Below are 21881 nucleotides of genomic sequence, written 5' to 3' on the forward strand. Positions count from 1 at the left end.
CATAGGGGATGTGCAACAGTTATACCACAGTTGCCCTTGCTTTTTGCGTCAATTAGTGACAGTTTGGGCATGAGTACCGAAGATGGTGATAAAAATGAATGATGATGAGTAAAGCCTCTAAGGGTGGAAAAGGAAAGCCTGTGGTTGTGTTTAATATTTCTCTACATTACATGAATGGTTTTGTATACCGGGCCTACCTTGAACTAAAAGCATGACTCTGCGCCAAGCCTTGCCCAATGTAAGCGGAATGCTATAATAGAGCACAGTCCACAATGCCTAGCAGTCTCACTGTCTCTCCTCAGTGCAGGTTCTGAAACACAAAAATGTCTAAATGAAAGACTTCTGGCACTAATGTCCTACATAGGCATATAAAAAATAGAAAAGGCTAATTTTCGGCTTGAATGTTTTCCACTTAAACTGGAGTTTTAATTCAGAACATGCACATTAGCATATGTGTGCAGTAGTCAGCAGAGTTGTCTTTGTTCTGCTAATCTATTTAATTACCATTGGTGCTGAGATGGATTCTTCCTGAGATAGTTTAAGTGAAGTCAGTAGTATTAAAATAAACACACAATATGCAACATTCCTTATAATGACTTTGTACTACAAAGAACAGCTCAGGACCATTTTCTGTTTAAATCAATCTGTTGGCTAGATTACCTTCCATTTATAGTCTCAATATTCATTCTCTTTTGTGATATTGCCCTTTTTAATACCAAATCATACAAATCTATGTCTACAATGACTTTTTATATAGTATAGCTTGGTGAATCAAAAAGGTTTTATGGTTGACGGAATGGACAATAAAAACTTTTCAAGATAAAGAAAAAACTCTTGTGCAAATCAATTAGATTAATAAATGAGGTGTTAAAGCTGCTTTTTATCCTATAACCTCTAAAATCACAATCATCTAGTATAGTACTTTAAAAAAACTCAACTTAAGTTATGTGTGTATTGTTATTGACTAGATTAAGGACCTGATTTATTATTGGGTTGGTTTGGCGGCCCGCCATCCATCAGGTTGGCAGAGAACATTACATCTGCCACCATAACCGACTATGCCCCTTTGTATCAAAAGTGCACATTCACCCTCCAGTGATCTCTATGCCTTCAGAGAAACCACCGTCACAGCAGTTCCTCAGAAGGCACTGCAAGTCTGGTAGGCACCCACTGTCTTTCAAGCAGCCGTGCACCAAGGCCGGACTTGTGTACTGAAAAACAATAATACCAATGACCCCCACACTCTTTGAGTTGATGTTTGCGAACGCCTGTTTTTGCTCACAGCGACGCATAAAAAAAATACATAAACCTTCTGCTCTAAATAGGAGAGGTGGATGATGTTCCTACTCCGACAGCCTGTACTTTGTTGGAGTAACCCTTCCGGCGGCTGAGCCATTGGGGGCACCACTGTTGGAAAGGTGACAGTGGGCGCGTGGACCATCAGATTAGAAGACATGGTATTCCACCACAACATGGTATTCCACCACATAGTAATTGGCGGCATACCCTTCCCCCCAAATTCTAAATCGGGCCCTAAATCGCTGAGACCATATGTGCAAGCTACTATATTAATTGCAGAATGTTCTCAGTCTTGTCTCACCTTTATGTTCAAGTGACAGCTAAAGATCACATAACAAGACAACATTGATTGTTGAGGTCAGCATAAACAAAAAGGGAGAGACAGGAGGACTTGCCTTTGTTAGACTCTGAGTTCATCAATTGCATTCTCTCTTCTAGGTTCTTGATCTGAGCTTCCAGTTCCAGATTTCTCTTCTCTGCCTTCTTCAACTGCCTGTTCAAGAGATGAAACAGAGAATGTAGTGCAATGCTAGGAGGAGAATCATACTGCTGGGTTAAAACACTAATGAGACACTGCTGGGGGATAGTATTATGCTGATTTTAAAACACTAAGTAGTGCTTCGCATGGGAAACTTGATTTGATGAGCCCCATGGCATGCTATTCAAAGAAGCATAATCTCACAACGCTAGGCATCAGTCCAGCAGGGACCCATGAGCCCCAACATAAACTACTAAAATACATGGGTGTCTGCAATCACTGTATAAAAGCCTGTCTCTAACTTTCTTATTACAGTTGAGTTGTGATGTCTCTTCACCTGTAATAACAAAATGACATTGCTGCTCAACTGTAATAAAGTTAAGTTGTGACATCACTATGCCTGCTGCCAGTAGCCATGATTGAAACAAGGACACAGTACACAATTAGAGCTTCAGTGTGAATAATTAAAATGAGAAATGCTTTTTGTTCTTATGATCTACGTTTTCTAAATAAACAGTGATTAGCATAAGGGAAACTTATGGCACCGTTTTTTTAGCTGTAGGTAATTACAATAAAGACAGAAACTCTCTGCGTGTTTCTGAACAGTCTGAACCTCGAGGTACTGGGACTGGCTGCCAGACGTGCGGCGATCCCGCACCGCTGATTAGGATGCGACTGCCACCCTGGCCGTCGCAGTCCGCATATTTGACATTGAGGTGGGTGCTGCTTACAGCAGCACCCGCCGCAATGCCAAATTGACATGTTGAGCATTCCCATTCACAAAGTGGCAGGCACAGCACGGTGCCTGCCACCTTGTGCATGGGAATGCAGGGGGTACCATGGGTCCCCCCCAAGTGAACCCCCACCCTCCAGGGGCCGCAACAGCCCCCCAAAGCACATCCCCGCCAGCCTGTCCATGTCGGTGAAAGGCCAGTTACTGCACCCTTCCTAATATGGATGGCGGTACCTGGTAGGCACCGCCACCATATTAGTGGCCAAGTCCGCCCGGCCGGCAATCGTAATGATTGTCGACTGGCGGAAAAAGTGGCGGACGCACTTTGTGTCCGCCACGATACCCCCGCCATAATAATATGGCAGGGGGTAAATGAAGTTGGGATGGCGGGCCATCCTAATGACCCCCTTAATGTTTTGATCTGACATGTATTAAACTGCTATTAATATCCTTTTTGTAAACAAATTACTAAATACTTTTCGGTGTTCAACATTGCCCTACAGATACTGATTTCTTTCTTCATATTTGCAACCATACTATCGCTTTCATTTGAAAGAACAGCACTTCGAGGGTTGTAATCGTTTGTGTGAAGGGTGATGGTGTGGCCATGTATTACAAGGAATCACATTCCTTCAAACAATCGTTAAAGGAGATTGCAAGTCACCTTGGAATTCCAGGACCTTATAAAGGAACTTAGCCTTCGGTCTGGTTCCTCTACATGGTCATGGAACTCCTCAGTGACATATTATGTAGGCATGGGGTACTTCGTCCCATATATGACCTTTATTGCCCCAAACATGTACCAGGTTTAATACTTATACATAAATCACTAGCAATGCATCACAAGTAGTCAAGACGCAGCATGTGGTGCTTAAATCTTTCTGGGAGAGTTGCTCAGAGAAGATATAGGTGTCTTGGTGCATGCTGTTTAGAGATACTCATGGGGCTCCACACGGCTGAGAGTCCTAATGCCATACTGCTCCTTCAGATGTAGCCTGCCTCAGGGGCTGATCACACAAGAATTACAGAAACACAGAGCTATGATGTTGATGTACAAGAATTGCATTACTTCCACCTCAAACTTCCTTTGTGGTCCAAGAACAAAAGTGTCTGTTTCACAGTTGCACAGTGAATGTCTACATTATGCCAAAATTATAGATTGCAAGTTCAGTTCAAGTGAAATATTTATAGGAACGATGATGTAGCTCACCTCATCCATACACTCAGCTTTCTAACATGGGTATAATGAAGGGCGAAGAAGTCAGAGCAAAAGTATCATTAACTTGATTACATTGGCCATATAGAGTCTCCCTCTTCACCTGCAGGCTTCCCTTTAACATATGCCCAATGTGCTGATCTAGTGGACTGAGATATAACTATGCACTTCCTGACAACATTAATCTGCATTCGCCCTGCTGTAGATTCCCAATCTTTCATCTTGGAACCCTGAAGATGGCCCAAAATAGAGATGCTCAATTTGCAATCAAAAGTGAATGGTAGAAACTTCGTAGTTCTTTCCCTCGTAGTCTAAGAAAGACATTGAAGCGACAGATTCTTGTTCAGATACACTCAAAAGGAAAACACACGCATATTTTAACCTCAAAGAGAACCACAGACATTAAAAGAATGACGTTTTGTTTCTCCACTGCCTACCTTGTTTGCTGTAAGCTGCACATGATAAATAAATATATACCAATACAAAAAACAGTGTGCATAGGGTACCCTTTTAGAGGAAGAAAAAGCACCTTTCATCACACATCATCATCCACCTTAAAGGTGATGTGCAGGCAGAAGCATGGATAAATTCAGGCAACAGCTTAGAGGGAATTGGGAAAAATCTGTTTAATCAGAGCAAATATGCATTAATGTCTTCATTCATCACAACTACTCCCAATAAGGATTCTTTCTTGAGACTTCTCTGTTTGGTGCAGCTCATTTGTTTCAGCGCCGGAAAACCCTTTCGGGTAGCTGTTGCGCTTCATAAGCTCAATAAACATCTTGGACCCCTCCCAACACGGGTTTAGGCCTGGGCATAGTACGGAGTCCGCACTCCTTTCCACCACTGAACACCTCCGGAGGATTATGGACACCGGTCAGAGTGCTGCGCTGATACTGCTCGATCTCAGCGCAGCCTTTGACACGGTCTCCCACGATATCCTACTGAGCCGCCTGGAAAGCATTGGGATTCAGGACCTGGCACTGGAATGGTTCAGTTCGTTCCTTACGAGCAGGTCCTTCCGGGTGTCAGCCACCCCTATTATCTCCCAATCACAAGCTATCAACCAAGGAGTCCCGCAGTGCTCTGCCCTCAGTCCATCCCTTTTTAATTTGTATATGCAGCCTCTTGCGGCAGTGGCCAAAGAATGGGATCTCACGCTGGTGTTGTACGCCGACGACACACAACTGGTAATCACCCTTACTGAGGCGCCCTACACCAACGCCACAAGATTTAGGGATGGACTGGCTGCCGTCGCCAACTGGATGACAGCAAATTGCCTACAACTGAATGCCGGGAAAACCGAGGTGCTGCTCCTGGGCAAGAACCCCAGTTGTTGGAACGACCTCTGGTGGCCCCCCTTTCTGGGCCCTACCCCCCTCCCAAATCTCTGGTTAAAAACTTGGGAGTATGGTTGGACTCTGCGCTTAACTACCAGACCCACACCAAAAAAGTAGCCGCCACCTGTATTGGGCTACTGAGAAGCCTTAATCCCATTCTAGGCTTTTTCGACCCCACAACACGGCAGCTCATCGTCCAATCTACCATCCTTGCCCGGCTGGACTATGCGAGCGTCCTTCTACTGGGCGCTAACAAAGCAGAAACTACTAGATTTCAGCGTATTCAGAACTCTGCGGCCAGGGCAATAGTAGGCCTCCCCAGAAGGTGTTCCGCGAGAGCCACCATTCATAGACTCCACTGGCTTCTTGTGGAAGCCCGCATTCTATTTAAGGCCCTTACTATTGCTTTCAAAATTCTTAAAACTGATGGCCCCGAACTCCTACGCTCGCTCCTAACACCCTACACCCCCCAACGCAACCTTCGTTCTATGGAGCAACACCTAGTAGTGGTTCCCCGCACGAAGTTCTGCCGCATCGGAGGTCGCTCCTTCAGACTACTGGGAGCTAGGCTCTGGAACTCCCTTCCCTTCCACATCCGCCGCCTTGACAACCTGTCCGCTTTTCGCAAAGCAATAAAAATTCACCTCTTCCCTCCTCTGTAAGCCTCCCCTTCTCTCCTTTTCCCTCAGTAGGTTGTGCTATGGTTCTTAGCGCCGGGACGCCCCGTCGCTGGGGCAGCTGTCGCGCTTAACAAACATATAACATAACATAACATAACATAAATAAATACATAAATTTGGTATCTCTATTCAACATGATATGCCCCGGGATAGGGGGTGTGTGGTGGGGGACCATCATCATGTAACCCCGGAGAAAGGTTGGCATGCACACCTCCTTTAACATAACCTATTGGCTTCAGCAGTTTTAGAGGCATTTGTGTCTAGTTCATTCCAAATGTCCTGAAATACAAGTAAAAGTAGAGTTTCCTTAAGGGCCAGGTCACAGCTAAACTCTCTGAAATTCAAATTTTAATTCCTTTAACAGTTGTTAAGTGCTGAGTAGCACTGTCAATGATGTATCCCCTGTGGTATTCACCTTAATCAATACTGTACATCACCTCGCCAAATCAGAACTATTTGTTCAATGTAACATTTTTCTAGATCACAAACAGCCAGTTAAGGATTACCAGCAAGTACCTGGCTGAGAGCAGGAAGGCGTACCCAACAACTCTGCATCCATGGTACCTGCCTCGACCACCGCTTTAGTAACAGCCATGTCACTGTCTGGCTGCTTCCCCTGATTTAGGCAATTAGAGGGCCAGCCTAGCAATAGCAAAATTGATAATTCCCTAGCAAAAAACAACGACTCTGGGCATATTTTTTGCAATAATTTTCCTGATTTTGTCACCCTTTTGAGAATTATGAAGAGCAGGAGGACCCCTCAACAAAGGAAAGGTTTAACAACTGCATATAGAAGAGTACCTAAGAGTGGATGAAGTGGCCACAATCGCTATGATCCCACGGTGTCGTCCTAAACATGGCATGGCTTTTATTTCTTTGGTATAGGATTGTATATATCTATTTCTGTAGAAGTTGAACAGGCGACATATTGGGTGTCCCCAGGGTTTACATGTTAATAAATTACTGATGTTAACTAATAGTGGTTATTTATTGTGTGCTAACCTAATGTATGTATTAAGTGATTCAACGCATATTGTCACTACTTAACAATTGAGCGGCAGCTACAGCCATTCACAAGCTATGCATCTTTAAAGTTTTGCCATTTTTGTGATGCCAAGATTCCCCGTCGTGATAAGCATGCTACATCAAACAGACTGGCCAGGATTCCAGAGTGCACTGCAGATGTTGGTGCCTACATGGGATGAACACAAAGGGGTTCACTAGGGTCCTGGAGAAGGACTGGGCATGGACCTCAGTTATTTGTTTGTCAGGGGGAGGGCAGCAGGGACCCTTAGTATACCCCTCAGTACACCAGTAAATTTCCTTAAGAACCCCTACTCCGAGGATAAAGGTCAACAGAGCTCTGAGATCCATGTTTATCTTCTGTAGGCTCCTACCCTTGTCCAGCACAGCAAATAGGAGACAAAGGGTAGGGGCAGTTTTCCCCCCCTTGATCCTTCCATTGGCCATCAGTAGTGTCGGATATTATGTGGTGATGGGATTGTGGAGGGTCAAAGTGTGTGAAAGGTTACGAAGAAAAAGAAAACAAGCAGTGGCAATGCCAAAAGGCAGCGCCTATGTGAATTTTATTGGCTTTGTCAATGTTTTTTTAGTTATATTGTATAGAATGTTATGGTATGTACAGCTATCAATTCAGTTTGTGTTAGCTCATACACCTCCTGTGTAAACTGGTCAGCAGTACAACTCAAACATACTTGCTAATATTTGCACCTCCTAATAAGCAAACCTCCTTCCAGGCTGAAGGCTTATGTGTTATGTTATGTTAAGTTATGTTAAAGCCACTTTTGAAGCACAGAAATACCTGGCGGTGTCTTGGCGCTAGCTCTGCTAAACAGCATAAGAAAAATTACAGAAAAGCCACGTTTTAAAAGCTTTCCTGAAAGACTACAGGCTGGGCATGGATTTAATGTTAATGGGCAAGAGGTTCCATGCTTTGGCAGTACAGGTCACAAAGCTTCTTTCACCCCAGTAAGCACATTTGAACCTATGAGATTTCTAGCCCCCGATGAGCGCAAATTAATTTTTGTCTCACACCATTTGAAATTATGTCTCAAATAATCCTGACCAGAATCATGCAGTGCTTTATAAGCAGTAGACAAGGCCTTAAACCTGATTTGTTGTCTCATTGGAAGCCAGTGTAATATATGAATGGCTCGAGAAGAAGATTGAAATTTGGGGATCCCTGTCAACAGACATACAGCAGCATTTTGTGAGGTTTGAAGTTTGTTGAACTGTTGTTGCTGCATGTTTACATAAAAGCCATTACAATAATCTGTTTTTGAGGGCACTAAAGATGTTACAACAGTATTCTGGGGAAATGAAAGAGAAGATTTTTTAAATTATTCTCAGGGAGTAAAACGAAGACAAGATAACCGATTTAACTTGATCCCCAAAGGCGAACTTGTTGTCCATGAGTACTCCTAAATTTCTTGTATTCCTGACTGGGGTAAGGAGAGATCCTAACTCCTCCGGCCACCAGGATGGGGACCAAAAAGAAACCTGGTTGCAGGAGAGGATGACCTCTGTCTTCTCAGAATTTAACTTCAGGCAATTGTCATTCATCCATTTATTAACTGCCCTAATACAATCATGGAATCTAGAACCAAAATTTCTATCCCTGGTTGCCAGAGAAACAATTTGTGTCTAGTCGGCATGAGATGTTATAGAAAACTTGAAAGATCTAATCAAAACGGCAACAAAATTACATAAACGTTTAACAACATTGAGCTTAGCGATTATCCTCGAGGGACCCCACACAGCAGTGAAAAAGATTTGGAAACAAATTATTTTAAAGCCATTGTTTGCTCTCACCCAGTAAGGAAGGACCTCAATGCAAGTGCGGCCTCCTTGAGCCCGATGTCATGGAGACGACCAATCAACAAGTTGTGATTGACCATATTGAACTCTGCCGATAAATCGAGTAAGACAAGATCTGTACTCCCTTCTTGATAAAGAGCAGCCCATATCTCCTCTGTTGCCTCAATCAGGGCAGTTTTGGTGCTGTGGCAACTTCTGAATCTGCACTGAGCGGGATCAAGATGATGATTATTCTGTATGAAATATGCCGATTGTTTATTCATGGCTTTTTCCACAATTCTTGCCGGTATCGGAAGGTAGGAGATAGCTATTGGGATCCATTGGGTTCAGACTAGCTTTATTAGTGGAAGTACAGAGGCTACTTTCCATTGTTTAGGAAAATACCCTGTCTTAAACATTTTATTAAAGATATTTTTTAGACAGACAGATGTACCATAGCACTCAACAATATTACTACAACCATGAGTTTTTTAAATTGAAACACAAGATCTATGTATTCTATCGATCGCTCAAATCACAGGATATGACAATATTTGGATTTGTACTGCGGTTCTCTCAAATGTAATAATCAGTGTTACATTTAGTCAATCAATAATGTACATATATTCATACAAGAAAAAGATTATTTCAAAAATATTTCATGTTTATACAGTTATTTTTTCAAGGTCCAGTTCTTGTTGACGGAAGGACAGAATAGCACAGTGAAAGAGACTTGACAGCTGACATGTGTTTCGTTACATTCAGAACTTCTTCAAGGCTGAAATAATAGTAATAGCATTCATGAATAATTGCTTTAAGGGACACTTAGTAAATACATATGAATCAACCCAGTACAGTTTTATAAAAAGAAAGTTAAGGTGAAGGCCTGAGTAAAGAAATCTCAGAGTGATGTGAGAGAGTACAAAAAAGCTGTAGCATTAGTGAGACGTGTGCATATCAATGGATGAGCCATTATATCATTCTCAATAGGGATAGTAGGACAGGTGGAAAATAGGACTTAAGTGTAGTAAAATCTGATAGGGAAAGGTAGATATACTCAGAAGCCAACATGTGGAGCAAGCAACACCTGAAAGTGACTACTATTCATGGTAAAACACAATTTTTTAATGGAGAGAGCTGGAACCCAAGCCCAATTTCATGTGGCAAGGAGGGTTCTAACCTTAGCTACGTAATGGAGGCGATCCTCAAATGTTCATAGAGAATTCAACAATGTCATGTCGTCTTTATATCGAAAAAGAGTAGCCAAGTAATAAGTCCTAAGACATAAAGGTAAATAGTTATGTGTAGCTGGTAAATCCTTACTAACTAGTTAAGAAAAGATAAGGCTTAAATAAGCATGTTACATGTGCTGTTTGAAATCTGTTGATGTCTTTCAAATGTCATGGAAGAGCCACAGGGAGAAACTATTTCAGCAGTTCATGTGGTCTAGACTTCTCAACTAAGATTGCAAACACATAAGTAAAATTAAACGGTGAGTAAAAGAAGAAGAAAAGAAGCTGCAGGCATTCTTCCATTTAGTATGCTACGATTTAAATAACTGTGAAAAGTCACTCATGCATTAAAGTGCTAGTCAGAGAGAGTGTAGGATATGGGAATGAACTCTCCAAATAGGTAGTCCTCCATTCCTAATTAGTGGAAGGTTGTTCTGGTAATCAAAATCTAAGACATATGTGCAAAATGATATATCGAAGTTTGCGCTTGGTGTTTCAAAAGACATTAATGCTAATGTGTCACTTACGTAAAAATACGTTGTATACCTGGAAGTTTTGTGATTAAAAATGTAGAGGTACACGCAATGTGCAAATGAAGGGCAGTGATATGTTCTTTTAGATAAAAGGAAATTCCGTAATTAAGATGCGGAAACTTTAGATTGTATAGATATGTTACTTCATTATTTATTTAATGCAGTATAACTAATGCCTGTACCAAAGTATAAATGCCTCAGTATCTGTAGTGACATTTAAGAGCATTCACCAAAAAAGGTACATTTGTTATCTGTTTAATACTGTTTGAGAGCCTGTACTAAAATATAAAGCGCCCAAGTATCTATAGTGAACATTAGAAGAGTTTGCCAAGTAAGATAAGATCGATCATAGTATGTTAAACTGAGTCCCAGAAGGCGGCCAGCACATTTAAGAGGTAGAAGAGAAGAAGGTAAAAGGTCTGAAATAAATAAAACTTACTTATAAGTCTATTGTTTGTCAAGTCTGGGCGGAAGTATGCCCCGTAAATAAAGATGAAATACCTTAATATAGTTACAGAAACGTCCCCAAAGTTTAACTGTTTGAGCTAAAGTTACATAAAACATTTCAGGGAAAGTGTTTCCCCTAATGGCAGCACAAACACTTACCTGTAACTATTCAGATGAGTCCGCTGTCTCATGGCATACTGGTCTCAGTAAGGAACCGGGTGCACATGAAGCCTTCGTATTCAAAGGCACGCGGCAATTGTAGAGGGTCATTCGACCCAGGAAGTAAAAAATGTTAGACAGGCTTTGGTCTTAAAAATAGAGAAGAGACTAGTGTGTCCCTGTTGGGTTCATGGTGGCCATTTTGAAGTAGATCCCCATGCCTATAGGTACTATGAGGAACTTAAACATAAAACTAAGGAGGGATATTAGTCTTAAACTGCCAGAGAGATATATATCAATTATTCTCTCAGTTATTTTGAAGTAAAAGATGGCAAACATGTTAGATGTATCATGGCTCTTTTAGAGTGGCAAACAGGCATCAATTTCAGAAATAAAAAAGAGACTAGTAAGTCCATGTTGGATGCGTGGCGTCCATTTTGGAGTTGGTCCCAGTAGTTACTATGATGATCATAAGCGTACCAGAAAGGAGGGATATACATATAAAGCTACCAGAGAGATCTATATCCATTATTCTTTCAGTTATTTAGATGTATGAGATTCAAGAAAATAAAGGTGACAACAGGAAGCATAAAAAGTAGTAAAAGAGGGACTCCTGCGCTTGTATCGAGTGCATGGCGGCCATTCAGAATGGGTACTCGATCACAGTGGATATAGCAAGGAATTTATAAGTGAAGGGAAATGCGCTATTGGAACACTGCTAGAGTGCTAAGATCCAAGTTCAGTGGTCAATAGTCCATAGTTATATACGGTTCAAAAAGTTTAAGGCACCAAGTGTATCAATAGTTCCAAAAGCAATGATCACAGACAAGTAGTCTCCAAGTACGTTGTTTAGTGCAAGCTATGCATCAGTAAATATAGATGTGGAATAGGATAGATGTGACAGACAACAACAAGTGTATCCCTAAGCCCGTTGTAAGAGGTATACAGTAGTAGGTTGACACATTGGTTGGGGTAACCTGTCCATATTGAATGTCTATCACAAGTAACAGAGCTATCCATTTTTAGAAAAGAAAACAATAATAGTAAAGTGATAGTCAGTATACATCAAGTCCCTGCATTCCCAACGTATTCCGCCCTACAGAAACAGTACAATTTTATAAATGTACATTGTAATACACATTAAGAAGTAACATTCTGTCATCAGGTCTACCCCTGTGCTGGTGTAGAAATGTTATTCTGTTAGAAACACATGTAGTTCCCTGTCAATGCACAGCCCCATATCCAGAGCCCGTAACTTCAAAATCCACTGTTTCTGCTTGTCTAAGTGCTAGTGTCCTGTCCCCACCCCTTGAGTGAGAAGGTATTTGCATTAGTGCATGAACTCAGAAATTGGTCATTGTCATGGAAGGGTGTACTGCTTTAACGTGGACCACAAGAGGATACTCCTCTGCCTCCTTAATTACATCTGAACAACAATTTGAGGACCTAGCAACCTTCTTTGTTGATAAAGTTGATACCATCTATCGGTCTTTCCCGCAAGGGTCCTCTCTTTCTGTTGCTCTTCGCGGATCGCCTCCTATGCATCTTCTGGAGACTATTCCCATAATTTCTCAGGATGAGTTTACATTATTGAGTGGGAAAGTTAAATCTGGTTCCCCGGGCGATCCTTTAAAACCTGCCCAGTTTAGTGACTCACTCTCTGTCTTCCTGGCCCTTTGTGCGAGGTTGTTCATAATTCTTTTAATACAGTTGTGGTCCCTGAGCTGTGGAAACAGGCAAGGGTGTCTCCTATTCTCAAAAAACCTTTGCTAGATCCGGCCAAATGGAAAACATCCTGCCGATTTCCCTCCTTCCATGGGTAGCTAAGATTGCGGAGGCTCATGTCAATAACATCTTAATGAGGTTCCTGAATACCAATAACATCTTGGATCCCTCTCAGAATGTCTCCGCCCTGATCACCGTACGGAGACTGCTTTCCTGGCTCTAACAGAACATCTGCGGACCATTCTTGACTACGGTCATACGGCGGCAATGATTTTGCTTGATCTTAGTGCCACTTTTGACACGGTTTCCCATGGGATTCTGCTACACCCTTTGGAGGAAGCGGGTGTTGTGGGCCTAGATCTGGAATGGTTTAGATCGTTTTGACAGGGAGATCATTCCGAGTGTAGGCCCCCCCCCCCGTTTCTCTCCCAGGCTCATTCAATCGGTCAGGGCGTGCCTCAGGGCTCTGCGCTGAGCCCTGTATTGTTCAATCTATACATTGAACCTCTTGCGACAGTGGCTAGGACTCAGGGCCTCACCATGGTTTCGTATGCTGATGATACGCAGTTGGTGGTGGCCCTCTCTGGCCTGGCTGCCATCTCAGAGTGGATGACCACCAATTGCCTCCAGTTGAACGCCAATAAAATGGAGGTGTTGCTGGTGGGGAAGGATAGGAGTCTTTGGAGTGAGCAATGGTGGCTCATTGATCTTGGTAGTGTTCTCACCCCTAATTGGTGGTCAAGAACCTGGGGGTATGGATGGACTCTACCCTCAGCTTTCAAGAGCACACTAAGAAAGTTGCTGGCACCTGTTTCTGTCTCCTTCGGGGACTTAGACCCTTGTTGATGTTCTTTGATCCCCCTACACGCCAGCTTATTGTTCAATCAGCCATTCTATCCAGATTGGACTATGCTAGCTCGCTCCTTCTGGGGGCTAATCAGGCTGAGGACATGCGCTTGCAGCGTGTCCAAAATGCTGCAGCTAGAACCCTATTGGGGCTTCCGCGTAGTTGCCCATCCACTGGTGCTATACAGTGGCTACATTGGCTACTCATGGCCAAGCGGATCCAATTTAAGACCCTTTGTTTGTCTTTTAAGATTCTGACGCTTGCGTCTCCCGGCCTTCTAGCTAATCTGCTAGTTCCCTATGTCCCGACTGGGGACAGCACTTGGTTAGAGTCTGTTCCTTGCGCTTACCTGTTTTGTTTCTTAGCCCCTTGGTCATTTCTGCTGCTGGCAGCACTAGGTCGCCTCTTTGCTGAGGCAGCTGTGCACTATATAAACCCAGGTAACGTAACAGGTAACATACTCCTTGCTACATATGACTCTCATGTCTTCCTCAATTCGCTCCGTTATGGGACATATTGTGCTACCATTGTATAGAAGTCCACATTGGCACCTAATGCAATACACAACAAATATGGAACCGCAATTAATGAATTGCTGTATTGAGTGTGTAGTGGCAGCGTTATACTGGAATTCCGTTAGTTTGTTATATGCAAAGGGGCAGGCATTGCATTGTGCACATTTATAGAAGCCCTTTGCATTACCAGGGAGCCATGTGGCGCTTGGAGTCTTGGGTGGAGAATAACTAAAACACAGAATATCCTGCAAGGCTTTCCCCCTTCTATGTACAACTCTAGGTTTGTTGGGAATGTGTTTCTCAAGGAATCTGTCAAATGTGAGCTGGTACCAGCGTCTGAGTAAAATCTTGTAAATGACGACTCTGGGAGTTGTATCCCGTGATAAAAGTTAGTTTGGTGTCCTTTTTCTTGCAGCCCCTATGTTTGTTTTTAAGTACTGTAGCCCTAGAGGTCTTAAGTATTCTTTGTCTGGATTGGTCAAGCACTGGTCGTGAGTAGCCCATGCACATTAACCTTTCTTCCAATTTGTCAAGTTCCCTGTGGAAAATGGCGTCCTCACTGCAGTTCCTTCTAATCCTAGACATTTCTCCAAATGGGATGCCATTTATCTGGGTTATCGGATGAGCACTACTAGAATGCAAGATTGAGTTACATGCTGTTGGTTTTCTGTAGAGTCGAGACATGATTTTATTGTCTTTAATGTCAAAATAATCTATCTCTAACCGGTCAAACTTATGAGTACATTTCAAATTGTACATGTTATTGTTGAGATGTTCTGTCAACCGTACTAGCTGTAACTCGCTACCTGCCCAAATCATGAAAATATCATCTATGTGCCGTCCCCAGTAAATGATATGTTGTGTTAGTTCTGGTAGATCAGTCGACCAAAGGTATTTCTGTTCAACCTGTTCAAATTTGCCCATGTAAAGATTGACATAGGATTGTGACAATTTTTGACCCCATCGCAACACCCATTGCTTGTCTAAAGCAGACTCCTTGATGGAGGAAGACATTGTTCTCTAAGACAAGATGTGTCAGATCTCTTATCATTTCTGTATGTTCGTACAAGGTAGTGTTTCTTTGGGACAGGGTGTCTTTCAATTTTCAAAGTCCTTGCTCTAGAGGTATGCCAGTATACAAGGAACACACATCAAATGTAACTAGTGAGAATTCCCTTGCCCATTCAATGTCTTCCAATTTATTAAGAAGGTCGGAGTATCTCTCAGGTAAGATGGAAGATTGTGAACTAACGATTGTAGTTATTCATCCACGAACTCAGATATGTGCTCTGTCAGTGAACCAATGCCCAAACTAATAGGCTGCCTGGTGGAAAATGTCCTGGTTTGTGTATTTTAGGCAGTTTATAGGGACAGGGTGCCCTAGGTGATGAAGTGAACAAGTACCTAAACTCTACATCTGTGATAAAGCCCTGTTACTTCCAAAATTTCAATTTCTGGTCATTGTGTCTAGTAATCTCATTGATAGGGTTGTTATGAGTTTGATGTAATCCTTCCCATCCCTAAGTTGTTTTTCTATTTCTTGTATATACTCATTATCTTGCATAATCACTATATCTCCTTCCTTGTCCGCCTCCTTAATAACAATGTCTGACTTGTCCGCGGGTCCCTTCAGGGCAAAGTTTTCTTTTTTGGTTAGGTTGTACATTTGTGTGTACCAGAGAGTCTGTCCTCTAGTAGGTATAAATCATTGGCCACAGCCCTGTGAAAAGAGTTTATTAGATTGTCTGATGGTAGAGTGGGAATGAAACCTGATTTCTGTTTCAGACCACTGTCTATATTAAGGTTGGGCATAATGTCTAGATCTGATAGGATGTCGAGAATGGATGGTGGAGTGTTAGAGCAGTCATCAAGAGATAAGTGTAAAAACAGGTCTTGTATTTTCTTGATAGTTTTATTGCAAGGTGGTACAGAGGTATCAACAGAGTACACAGGCATAGGTTTCTCTTTAAAAATAATGAAGTTTCATACAGCGCGTGAAGTTAAAGAAATCAATGTTATTCTAGTAAAGTCTTGTTGTGCCGTTGGACAAAAACTAAGTCCTTTAGTCAGTACATCCATATCACATTGAGACAGTGCAACATTTGACAGATTAACAATGTTAACATTATCTGACGAAGACTTACATTGCTGGTCACTCACAGAAAACCCTATATTGGTAGTCTGGCTCAGTTCTTCAGATTGTGTGACAGTGATCTTGTGGTTGCGCACTCCCCTATGTTTGTTGTGATGTCTGCCCCATCTTGTTTTTTTGAATTTGCCCTTTTGAAATTGGTCCTGTAGCCTTTCCTGAAACGTACCATTTCCTCTAAAAAAGAGGATTCACTAGTGGAGGCTGCAACCACGGTAGGAGTGTCAATTCTACTGGGTACAAGCTTACCGGATTTAACATTATCAAGTTTTTGGCTGAAGATGAAAATCCTGCCATTTTTATAGTCGTTCTCATCCCTCCTGAGTTTCCTCATCTTCTTCTCTTTTATGTAAAACTGATATGCGCTTAAGACATCTTTGAGTATTTTTACAGTTTTTCTCAGTTGCTTCTGCCAGATTTAGGCTCTTAATTTCAGTTTCTAATTTGTTAATCTCACTAAGTAAATTGTGACGTTTACGCTCCATATGTCTGATAAGAATGTCCATCATCTTAAAGGAGGAACATAAAATATGATCCTCCTATTCTTTTAAAAGATCTGGTCTAGGGTCTAAAATGAGGGAAAGATTATTACCCGTAGACCACGTGGTACCTGTCTAATGTCAATGTATCTTTTCAGAATGGTGGAGTTTCTGCTTGGGGCCGTCTTGTTCAGTGTTACTAGGTGTCTTAGACCTTTTATCATTAGACCCCATGCGGAGCTCCATGAGAAGTTTATCCCTCTCATCATCAAAAGTGGCCCTACCTTTGAATAATTAGGTTAGATAAATAAGTATGTACCCACAAAATGAAGAGCTGAGTGCAGACTACCACATAAACTTTATAAAATAGACAGGGGGTAGTGGTGGCACAGACAGTAGCAAATCAGAAGAACAAAGAAGTGTAAAGGTGGGCAGCGTGTTGGCAAATTCCAAGTATGAAAAAGTATTCAATTGAACGTCAAGATCCGTGTACGGCCTCTCTATGTCTCTTCTCGTGGCATGACCGGCATGAGTCATGCCACGAAAAGAGACAGAGGGGCCATACACAGCCGTTCATGGACCTTGACATCCTACTGGATACTTCTGGAATACCCCTTATACTTGGATCCCTATTACTAATATATATCGGACTTCTACTGTATTTTTTTTTTATTCTGGTCAGCATACCAAATAGGAAGGAGAAAGATCACATATTGGAGAGTTACACACATAAATAGCATTGCCCACCCATCAGCATATTACAATAACATTACACATAATGACATTTGCCTCCTGTTCCACTATATCTGTTGATTGTTCACACAACAACATCTATATGACTTATTACATCTTGTCCTTGGAATCTACCCCTTGCCTTGCCTATTCTCCACCATTAAAATTACCCTACAACACCACACTCCCCAGCTTTTTCCAAAGCACCCCTCATATGTCAACCATATTAATAAGTCTGTGAAATATCAATCTGTGGTTTGTATGGATCTGAGGTACTCCACAAATGGTTCCCAATAGTCCCTAGGTCTGGAGGCCTGCGGTAATTCTTTTGCATATGTCTCCAGTGTATCTTTGTAGTATGTCATGTCTTCAAACCAACTCTTATATCGTGACAGACGCCTGCTCCCCCAGCACATGGCTACCCGCCTCTTAGCCAGCAATAATGACACAGCCATCAGTTTACTCCTTCTAGCCAAGTGGATCCTGAATATCCCGAGCAGGCACACTAGCGGCTCATTAGGTATTTGCTCTTTAACATGAGAGTAAGGGTGCCGATCACTTCTCGCCAATATGGTTAAAGCTGCAGGCATGCCCATGCCATGTGCAAGAAGTTGGCATCCGGTGCACCCTACCTGTGACACGTATTGTCTGTGCGTAATTCATATTTATGCAATTTCGCTGGTGTGTAGTATATTTGGTGTGTACATTTAAAATGTATAATGCGTAAATTGCAGTTCGGTGTGAGCAGCTGCAATTGCGCACAGCTATATTCCCAGTCTTCTTTAGTAATGGTATTACCCATTGCTTCCTCCCACCTGTACAACGATTTATTTGGAACCTGGACCTGTTCCCCTTGTGTTGCGTTATACAGGCGGGTAACCAAGTGTTGGCGCATGGGTGATGTCAACAGGATCTGTATCGCATTTAGCGTCTGCGGTTCATTCGGAAACGAAGAGTATAACTCCCTCACCGCCACACGTAGGTGCAGATATGCAAATATTTTTAAGGGTGTGCAGTGTGCACTAAAGGAGGCGTCATTCTGTGGTATGAATTGGCTATTTGGAACTATGTTACCCATGGTGCTTAGTCCCATTTCCATCAGTAAGGTCAACATACGCGTTTCTTGTGTTACCGTTAATTGTGAGTGATGAGAGATAGGCATTGCCGGGGCATATAGTGGGAATTTCTGTGCGCGTTTTGCTAATTTGTACCATGCTTGCGATGTACACTGTACCGGATGTATGATATCTCTCAGGGTATTCCGTTTCGGGCCCGATAAAAAAACGATCAGTGGAGTCGGCTGTACGCTTTCATGTTCTACTGCTATGTGTGGAATATGGCCATGTGGGTGCAACTAGTAGTGAGTTCTTTCCACCCTACTCTCGCCTGTTTCCCTGCCCATGTTAGTCTCAGCAGGGCTCTGTGTAGTTTAGGGAATACTGATTGATTGAGCCAAATCAGTATATTCATAAATAAGTAGAGGAATTTCGGTAGGATGACCATCTTTTGTAGAGCTATCCTATCGGCTAATGATAACGGTATTTTGATCCACCCTTCTTTCTGGTCCTCTAATTTTGTTAATGCCCGACCATAGTTTTCCTGGATCACCGCCTCTGGATCATGATGTATCCATATGCCGAGATATTTCACTGGTTCGGTCTGCCATTGTAGTGGACTTCATCAGCCCGCACGCCCTGCCCTCCGCCGACTACATCCTCCTAGGGGACCTCAACTTCCACCTGGAAAACAACAATGACAGAAACACCACCGCCCTGCTGAACAACCTTGCCAACCTCGGACTCAAGCAACTGGTGAACACTCCCACCCACTACGCCGGCCACACGTTTGACCCCGTCTTCTCATCCAGCAAGCACATCTTCTTCAGCCACACCACCGGACTCCACTGGACCGACCACAGCTGCGTCCACTTCAACTTCAGGAAAACTGCGACCCACCACCACCCGCAACAGGTTCCCCGCCGGAGCTGGAGCAAGATCGCCGCCGAGCAGCTAACCGCCTCCCTCAGCCAGAACACACCCACCAGCACAGCGGACCCAAACGAAGCAGCCAGCACCCTCACCAAGTGGCTGACCGCCTGCGCCGACGACCTCGCACCACTAAAGAACCCTCCCAGCAGAACCTGTAGCAAGAAAATCCCCTGGTTCACCAACGAACTCAAGGAATCCAAGAAGAACTGCCGCACCCTCGAGAAAGCCTGGAGGCTCGACCAGACCACAGACAACAGGACTGCCCTCAAGCACGCCACCCGCAAACACCACCAGCTGATCAGCGCCACCAAGAAGTCGGCACTCAAAGAACGACTGGACAACAACGCCCATGACAGCAAGGAACTCTTCAGCATCGTCAAAGAGTTCTCCAACCCCTGCGCCGGAAACAACGACATCACTCCCTCGCAAGACCTCTGCGACTCACTCGCCGCGTTCTTCCACAGCAAGATCTCAGACATACACAACAGCTTCGACGCACAGACCACGCACCCTACCTAAGCATGAGCGAATTTTGCGGATCTCGCGTTCGCGAATTTTGCGGATTTGCGGATTCGCAATCCGCAAAATCCGCGAATTCCCGCGAATTTGCGGATTTTTTTTTTTTGTGTTCGCCCGTGTTTCTGCCAGTTCGCGAGGGTTTTGTACACTTTCGCAAATTGCGAACTTACCTGCCGGGTCGCAAGTTTCGCGAACTTGTTGTTTCTACGTGTCCAGCCTGTTAGGGACACTCTTCTTCATCACTGCCACTCTCTGTCACCACTGCCACTCTCTGACTACTCATGCCACCCTCTGGCCCACCCATGCCACCCTCTGTTTCATCACCACACCCTCTGGTTGTCCAGTGTACATTATTTTCGGCAAAGCAAAGCACACCTTCCCTGCCTCAAGTGACCTGAATTAATTTGGGGCTGATTAATGTGTCACAGAATATTTTTTTAGCTGGCACCTGCTTCCTTAGTGCGCCCTGATTAGTGATCTTTTGCACTTGCTAAGTGCTTTCATTGTTGCAAAATTAGTTACAACACCTGCCCTGCCCCAACTGACAATAATGAATTAGGGGCTGATTAATGGATTTTAACTTCCAGCCTGGCTCCTGCTTGTCTCCCTTAGATGTAATTCAGGACCTTTGTGGCATATGTGTAACTATTCTGAGGTTCAGAGCAGGGTCACATAATAGTTTCAACTGGCAACTGAACTCTGGAGGGGCCCCTCAGGAAGCACTACAGGAAATGGCTACTAATGATGAGCCTGAACTTTTGAACCTGGTAAGTAGTTACTTTCAGTTTTGCTAAAATCGTATTTCTGCAATTTTGCACTTATTCGCGGGGCCCGAACTCACGCGAACTCACGCGAACAGTGCGAGCAAAATCCGCTGCTCGCGGATTTGCGGATTTTGCGGGAGATTCGCAAATCTCGCGGATTGCGGATTTCCCGAAAATCCGCAAAATCCACGAGCGGAACGGATTTTCCGCCCATGCCTAACCCTACCGCCGAACCAACGCCCGCCACCACCACCCTCTGCAACTGGACCCCGATCAACACCGAAGACACCACCCGCACGATGAACTACATCCACTCCGGATCACCAACCGACCCCTGCCCACACCACGTCTTCAACAAAGCTGACACCATCATCACACCCCATCTCCGGGACATCATCAACTCCTCCTTCCACACCGCCACCTTCCCGGAGAGCTGGAAGCATGCCGAACTTACCGCCCTCCTGAAGAAACCAACGGCGGACCCCACCGACCTCAAGAACTACCGCCCCATCTCGCTCCTTCCCTTTCCGGCCAAAGTCATCGAGAAGACCGTCAACAGACAGCTGGCCGCCTTCCTCGAGACGAATGGATCCCTCGACCCCTCGCAGTCCGGGTTTCGGGCCAACCACAGCACCGAGACCACCCTAATCGCAGCCACCGACGACATCAGAACCCTGATCGACAACGGGGAAACAGCGGCCCTCATCCTCTTGGACCTCTCTGCAGCGTTCGACACAGTCTGCCACCGCACCCTAGTGAAGCGTCTCAGCAACATCGGAATCCAAGAGAAAGCACTGGAGTGGATCATCTCGTTCCTCGCCGGAAAAACCCAGACAGTCCGCCTCCCCCCGTTGAGATCCGAGGCCACCGAAGTCATCTGCGGCGTTCCACAAGGATCTTCACTCAGCCCAACCCTCTTCAACGTCGACATGAGCCACCTCGCAGCCATCACACGCCAACATGGCCTCAACATCATCTCCTATGCCGACTGTGAGAAGTTGGCCTGGTATATAATGCTCACTAATTCTTAGTGATCACTTTGTACCATGCCAAGCAACCCTTATGATGATGGTTGTAATTCAACCTTGTAGACCAGTTATCCTAGTGGTAACGTGGACAAAGCAGTCTTAGGCTAAACTCTGAAAGGCATGTGAAGCCAGCTGTTATACCATACACAACCCCCTTGAATACCAAATGAAAGGGACACCACACAGATATATATTGAAAAT

The 21881-nt window shown here is 43.8% G+C and overlaps 1 protein-coding gene across 3 annotated transcripts in view; it reads right to left on the reverse strand.

The window, feature by feature from the left end:
* DMPK (DM1 protein kinase) overlaps positions 1-21881 on the reverse strand; it is an 809400-nt gene that overhangs the window by 129601 nt on the left and 657918 nt on the right. For all 3 annotated transcript variants that reach the window (XM_086938460.1, XM_086938459.1, XM_086938458.1), the window contains exon 12: positions 1695-1792. In XM_086938460.1, the coding sequence (XP_086794586.1) occupies positions 1695-1792 (98 nt within the window). The remainder of the gene's footprint in view (positions 1-1694; positions 1793-21881) is intronic.

The sequence above is a fragment of the Lissotriton vulgaris genome, chromosome 9 (genome assembly GCF_964263255.1).
Source record: "Lissotriton vulgaris chromosome 9, aLisVul1.2, whole genome shotgun sequence".
NCBI lineage: Eukaryota > Metazoa > Chordata > Amphibia > Caudata > Salamandridae > Lissotriton > Lissotriton vulgaris.